Source organism: Microtus ochrogaster, unplaced genomic scaffold, assembly GCF_000317375.1.
Source record: "Microtus ochrogaster isolate Prairie Vole_2 unplaced genomic scaffold, MicOch1.0 UNK68, whole genome shotgun sequence".
Lineage (NCBI taxonomy): Eukaryota > Metazoa > Chordata > Mammalia > Rodentia > Cricetidae > Microtus > Microtus ochrogaster.
The window spans coordinates 1,452,699-1,460,053 of NW_004949166.1; the positions used below are offsets into that span (position 1 = coordinate 1,452,699).

General features: G+C 43.5%; 1 protein-coding gene across 1 annotated transcript in view; it reads left to right on the forward strand.

The window, feature by feature from the left end:
- Window positions 1-7,355, forward strand: part of Pi4ka (phosphatidylinositol 4-kinase alpha) — a 136,861-nt gene that overhangs the window by 37,409 nt on the left and 92,097 nt on the right. The window contains exons 8-10 of the mRNA XM_005369994.3: window positions 777-925; window positions 3,393-3,458; window positions 6,529-6,625. Of these exons, the coding sequence (XP_005370051.1) occupies window positions 777-925; window positions 3,393-3,458; window positions 6,529-6,625 (312 nt within the window). The remainder of the gene's footprint in view (window positions 1-776; window positions 926-3,392; window positions 3,459-6,528; window positions 6,626-7,355) is intronic.

The window sequence follows — 7,355 nt, forward strand, 5'->3', positions numbered from 1 at the left end:
TAATGAGATCTGGTGCCCTCTTCTGGCATGTAAACATACATGGAAGGAATGTTGTATATATAATAAATAAATAAATCTTTAAAAAAATTTAAAAAAGAAAGCATTTAATTGAGGGCTTGCTTACAGTTATTAGAGGGTGAACTCATGACCGTTGTGTCAGGAAGATGGCAACAGGCAGGCAGGCGTTACTCTGGAATAGTAGCAGCAAAAGCTCACATCCTGATCTGAAAAGGTAGAAAGCAGAGGGAGACCTGAGTTAAGTTCCCATCATTTTCACTGGGTGACTCACAACACTGGAAACTCCAGCTCTAAGGGGCACATGTTCTCTTCTGGCCTCCATGGGCTCCTGTGCCCATGTGCACGTGCATGGGGACACGGATGGGGACACACACACAAATACACATACACACACACACACATCTCTAGAAGTACAAGGAGAGCTCTTGGCATCCCAATTCACCCAGATGTGATCAAGGAGCCTCAGGCTTTAGGCTACCAAAGCTTCCCCTGCCATGCTTTCATTGCTGTAATGGATTGTACCCTCAAAATATGAGCCAGAGTCAATCCTCCCTCCCTTAAAAACCAGGAGAGCTGTGACACATTCCTATAATCTCAATACTTGGGGACTGAAGCAAGAGAATGGCTGTGAGTGCGGAGAAGCCTGAGATTAAAAAAGAATTGTATTAGCAACAAAAACAATCTGCACAGCTGTATTGGTTATGGGGAATTATCTGGGTCATTCATGTCTTTTTTGTTTTACTGTTTTCTCCTGACAGCGTCTTGCCTGCCTGATGGGACTGCCTTGGAGCCTGAGTATTACTTCTCCACCATCAGCTCCAGCTTTTCTGTCTCCCCCCTGTTCAATGGCATCACCTATAAGGAGTTTAGTATTCCACTGGAAATGCTTCGGGAACTCTTGAACTTGGTAAGCAAGCTCTGAGGGTAAATAGACCACAGGAAATTCAGGCAGCGGAAGACTCAGTCCTGTTTGTCTTTTGAGCTCAATGAAGCTCTGGCTGGCCTTGAATTCACAGTTCTTCTGTTTCTACCTCCCGAGTATTCGGATGGCTTGCATTGCTATGCTGGCTAACATGGTATTGGTTGAATCTTGGGCCTCTCTATCAGTGAGCTATATTCCTAGACTTAAAAACAAAAAACACTTTTAACTTTGAAACAGGGCCTTAGCCATTTTACCCAGGGAGGCCTTGAACTTTATTCCTCCTGTTTCAGCCACCCAGGTAGCTAAGATTGCAGATTTGTGCCACCAGCCCATCAGAAAAAGCCTCTAATGTTTTTTAATTTATTTGTTTGTTTCTTTGTTTCTTTTGGTTTTTTTGAGACAGGGTTTCTGTAGCTTGGAGTCTGTCCTAGAACTCGCTCTGTAGACCAGGTTGGCCTCAAACTCACAGATCCACCTGCCTCTGCCTCCTGACTGCTGGAGACTAAAGGTGTGTGCCACCACCACCTGGCTAGGTTTATTTATGTATATGAATGCTGTATCTGCTTACCAGAAGAGGGTATCAGATCCCATTATAGATGGTTGTGAGCCACTATGTGGTTTCTGGGAATTGAACTCAAGACCTCTAGAAGAATAACCAGTGCTCTTAACCTCTGAGCCATCTCTCCTGCTCTCATTTAATCTTCATATCCATGCACCTTACACATATAGACAGTTATTTTATAGTCTTATTTTCTTTTATTTGAAACAGTTTTGCTCTGTTGCTCAGGCTAGACTCAAACTTCCGAGCTCAAGAGATCCTTCTATCTTGGCCTTCGAATGGACCACAGGCCTGCCTGCCATGCAGTGGCTTGAATAATTTTGTCAGGTGTGGAGTTTTCCACTTGGGACAACATATTGATGTAAAAGTAGTTTGGATTTTGGAACGTTTGGAATTTCAGATTTTTGGCATCGGGTCTTCATCCTATACCATTATTCCCAGGTACAATAGACAGAATGAAACAAATTACAGAGGGAAGGAGGGTAAACTTCCTGTCCTAGGGGAGAAGGAAAGCAGTGTTAATCCCCCCCTCCCCCGCCCCAGATCCCAAGGACAAACTGAGGCAGAATTCTTCCAAAGTTCACTCTGGAGAACCAATGAATTTATTGGATGCTCCTATGGAGCCTAGGTAGGGGCTTAGGGGTTCCTTACAGGGGTGTGGACATTCCTCCCCCAACTCACCACATTTGGAAAGCCTTACCCAATACCATTGAGGGCTCCCTGCCCCCACAGTCTTTCCCAGCTTCTCCATGCTCTAGCCCCTTCCTAGGCCACTGTGCAGCATTGCCAAGTACTCTGGAGAATCCTGTGCCTACTCCAAGCCTTCCGGGGAGTTGATGTGAACGATAAGCCAGCCTATCTGGGGTGATCCTTTACGGGGTGTGGGGGCACAGCTGAACTCAACAGGATGACAGTTGCTTCTGGCTTTGAGCACATTCACTCATGCTGCTGCCTTCTGTAGGGCTTCTTCATTTAATCCTTACCCTGAGTACATGCGAGAGGCGTCCTAAATTTGCATTCAGAAGAGACCGGTGTCGAGTATGTCAAGAATATGTAGATCCAGAGCTGGAGAGATGGCTCAGAGGTTAAGAACACTGACTGCACTTCCAGAGGTCCTGAGTTCAATTCCCAGCAACCACATGGTTGCTCACTATCATCTGTAATGAGATCTGGTGCCCTCTTCTGGCCTGCAGGCATAGTGCAGGTAGTACACTATATATAATTAATAAATAAATCTTAAAAAAAAAAGACTATGCAGACCTAGGGTAGGGGCAGGCTCAGACTCCACTAAAAACAGTGCTTCTCCTTTATATTTGATTTACTCAAAGGAGTTTTTGTGACGCTAAGAATAGTAAGTGACGCTAGAATAGTAAGGGCATTTTCTACATATGGCTTGATCATTGTTCAGTTGATAAGTTGTTGAGCTACTTCCATTACACTTATCACTACAAATTTATGGGGTTCTTTTCATTTTTATTTTAAAATTTTTTTAGATTTATTTATTTTATGCATGTAAATGTTTTGCCTACATATATATATATGTGCATCATGTGCATGTTTGGTGCCATGGAAGTCAGAAGATGACATCAGATCCCCTCAAACTAGAGTTATGGACAGTTGTGAGCCCCCATGTGGTACTGGGAACCAGACCTGGAACTTCCGCAAGAGCAACAAATGCTCTTAACCACTTAATCATCTCTCTGGCCCCTGACTTTTTTCTTTTAAGAATTTTGAGGATTGAACCCAACATCTTGGGCATGCTAAGCATGTTCCTTACCATTGAGCTCCACCTCAGCCTTATGGGTTTTGTCTAGCAATGCATTTGTTATGAGGTAGGAGAAGCTAGCATCCCTGTTTCCTTATGTAATCATGTGATTTTTGTCTCTCTAACAGGTGAAGAAGATTGTTGAGGAGCCTGTTCTCAAGTTCTTAGATGGAGTTGTAGCCAGCGTGATGGAAGTACGTACCTTCTGAAGACATCACCATGAAATTAGCCTGACTTCAGCATGTGCAGGAAGAAAACAGAAGTGCTTGTAGGGGGTTGAAGTGCTCATCCTATTCCCACCCTAGTCCCAGCACACACACGCCCGCCTGCCCACCTGCCCTGGCTCCTCTCATTCCATCACCACACATGCCTCTGACTGGTGCTCAGTGTCTCCATTTCACAGTCGGGAGGTTCATGAGGGTTAACTAACGTACCATGTCACACACTTAGGAAGCTTGCAGTCAGCCTGGGTCTTTCTGGAGTTTATCTTCTTGCTTCTTTGTTGCTTTCACAAGTTGCAAGGTGTACTTTCTGGGACATGGCAGCCATGTATATAGTATGTATCTGAAGGACTTTTTAAAAATGTATTTGGAGCCAAGATCTGCTCTGCAGTTGGCATCAGTAAACTTCGATGTTAGTGTTTGTGGTGTGTGTGCTTGCTCTTGGTTAGTCCTGACTAAGGGACACACTGTCATAACTCCAAGTTGCAGTCTGGAACTTTGCTGCAGATCTTTCCTGTCAACCTGAGTCTTAACTCTTGCACGCTTTTTATTTATTTTTTTAGTGGGGATATGGTTTTTTTTTGTTTTGTTTTGTTTTTTGTTTTTCAAGACAGAGTTTCACTGTTGTAGCTCTGACTGTTCTGGAACTCTCTTTATAGAGCAGTCAGGCCTTGAACTCACAGAGATCCTCCTGTCTCTCACTCTCACTGTAGGTTGTTTGTGGTCTTTTCTTTCTTTTTCCTTTGAAGTTTATTTTATTTATTTCTCCTCTTCTTCTTCTTCTTCTTCTTCTTCTTCTTCTTCTTCTTCTTCTTCTTCTTCTTCTTCTTCTTCTTCTTCTTCTCTTCTTCTTTTTCAAGACAGTGTTTCACTGTGTAGCCTTGGCTGTCCTGGAACTCTCTCTGTTGACCAGGCTGGTTACAAACTCACTGAGATCCACCTGCCTCTGCCTCCTGAATGCTGGGAATAAAGATGTGTGCTACCACTGTCTGGCTAATTATGTTTTTTTATATGTATGGTTGTTGTGCTTACATGTATGTCTGTATACAATGTGCGTGCAGTGTTCCCAGAGACCAAAATTTTAATCTCCCCTTAAAATTGAAGTTACAGATAATTGTGAGCTGCCATGTGGGTGCTAGGAATTGAACCTGGGTCCTCTGGAATAGCACTCAGTGCTCTTAACCACTAAGCCATCTCTCCAGCCCCAGTTTATTTTGTCAGTATATGGTCATACATGACTGAGGGCATGCCAGGAAACGGGCCTGAAAGCTGGACCGTCTAACATTTACAGCAGTGGCTCTCAGCCTTCCTAACGCTGAGACCCTTCCTCATGTTGTGGTGACCCCCAACCATAAAATTATTTTGTTGCTATTTTATAACTGTAATTTTACTACTGTTATGAATTATAATATAAATATATGATATTCAATTTCCCCAAAGGGGTGGGGGTCTGACCCACAGGTTGAGAACTACTGATCTAGAAACTTGTTTGGTCAACACACTACCTGTAATGAAGTCAGTGTGTGTCCTATGGAAGAGTTGTGGCTTTCTGGAGAGCCCCCTTAGGACTTTTTTAAAATGTGTATGAGTGTTTCAATTGCATGTATTTCTGTAAGCCACATGCATGTCTGATGCCTGTAGAAGCCAGGAGAAGGCATTGGATCCTCTGGAACTGGAATTACAGACAGTTATAATTTGCCATAAAGGTGCTGGAGATTGAACCCAGATTGTCTGGAGGAGTAATAAGTGCCCTGAACTGTGGGCCCATCTCTCCAGCTCTGTAGGGCTTTAACCTGGAATCCTAGAACCCTTTTCCCCATGAATGAGCTAGGGTGATTTGGGGCAGCTTTGTTTGTTAATAATTTTAGACTTTAGAATAAATATCCTGTTGAAGAAATAGTTTTGTGCTAACAAACACAAGAAAAGTTTTAAATGGCCGGGAGTGGTGTACCCTTTAGTCCCAGCCGGTGTGCTCTACTTTCAGAGTTCCAGGAGAGCCAGGGCTATACAGTGAGACCCTACTTCAAACTGCATCCCCCAAAAAGAGTGTAAATGTTGACCTTAGACATAAAACAATAGCAAACTGTAGCTTCTAGGCCTAGAGAACTTGAGGAATGTGGAGGTATGTGGCTAGTGAGTGCTGTTGTTGTCCTTTGGACATGCGGCATGGTGATTGAAAACCCTCAGTTGATCTCAACTCTGAACTTTGAGCTGCTCTTCCCTCTGCCCATCTCATTTCTTCATCTGTGCCCAGCAGAGTGTCACAGGGACTGGTAAGGGGTGGTCATGGAGCAGAGACTGCTGATGGCGCTTGGTCACCAGCTCCCGATAGTGCCCTCCTGAATGCTTGGTGGCTCTCACACCCTCCCACCCCATGCCGCCTCCAGCTCCTCTCAGTTGGTAGTACCCAGACATTAAGGACTACATCTTAACTCACTAGGCCATGTCTTAAGGGTTTATTTTGTTTTTTCCAAGCACTACATTTCAGATTACATTGGTAAAGAATATTCAAGCCAGGTGGTGGCGGTTCACACCTCCCAGCACTTGGGAGGCAAAGGTAGTCAGATCTCTGAGTTCAAGGCCAGCCTGGTCTACAAAGTAAGTTCTAGAATAGTCAAGACTACACAGAGAAACCCTGTCTTGGAAAAAAAAATAAAATTAATTTTAATTGTAAAATGTAGGCTAAATCTCGAAGTGCCCAAACTATAGTGTCATCCTTCAAAATGATTAGATTTAATATTAGATTCCCCTTCCATGTCTTTCATGTCCTTCAGTTCCATGCCAGACCAAAGACAGTGAAATGTTAGTAGTGGTTTTTGTTGTTGTTGTTGTTATCGGTTTTTATAACATCAGGGCCAGGCACGGACTGCCTGTTTACTTTTGCCTTTTACTGAGGAGGATGAACAGGGAAATTTGAATGTCTGTTACAAGTTACAGCAAGTGGGTGCTCAGTTTACAATGTAGTTGCTTGCTGGGCCGTGTGCAGGACCAGAGCAGTTCGGAGAGTCTCTGCACTGTGGCTGAGTGCTTGTTTCCTCTGCAGACCAATCCCAGTGCTGACCTCTATTATACAAGCTTCAGTGATCCCCTCTACCTGACCATGTTCAAGATGCTTCGAGATACTCTGTACTACATGAAAGGTAAGGGTGTTGGTGGATGTGGGCACAGGGGGTGGTCCCTGGCCACTCCTACAGTCTGCTACTTGCTTTCTATTGGTGCCAACTTAGAAATCACGTGTGAAAACAGATGTGGCTTATGGGTATAATCCTAGCTACTCATAAGGATGAGCTGAGCCCAAGGGTTTGAGACTGGTCAGGGCAATATAGCAAGATCCCCGTAACTCCAAAAATAAAAGATCACATGTGAGCAACATGATCACATGACTGAACTTTAGAGGAAATAAGAAAATTTTAAAAATCTGGCCCTGATGGTAATACTGCCAGTGATGGCTGAAGAGTTGGTTTATTTCCTAATATGTTTTTCTATATACACTGTATCATTGTCCTGTGCATACAGTTTTACATATCAAATTTAGACATTTTAGAAAATAAAAGGTTTAATGTTTCCTCACAGTTTCTCATGTGTTTTTCCCATTCTGTTTCTTCATAACATTAAATATTCCTCTTAAATATTTTTTGGTGACTACATAAATTTCTAAGATATAGATACATTATAATTTACTTAACTATTCCTAATCTAATTAAGAGGGCCCCTGAGAAACAGTCATATAGAGACCATAGCAACAAAGGTTTGGGTTAGCCGGGCGGTGGTGGCGCATGCCTTTAATCCCAGCACTCGGGAGGCAGAGGCAGGCGGATCTCTGTGAGTTCGAGACCATCCTGGTCTACAAGAGCTAGTTCCAGGACAGGC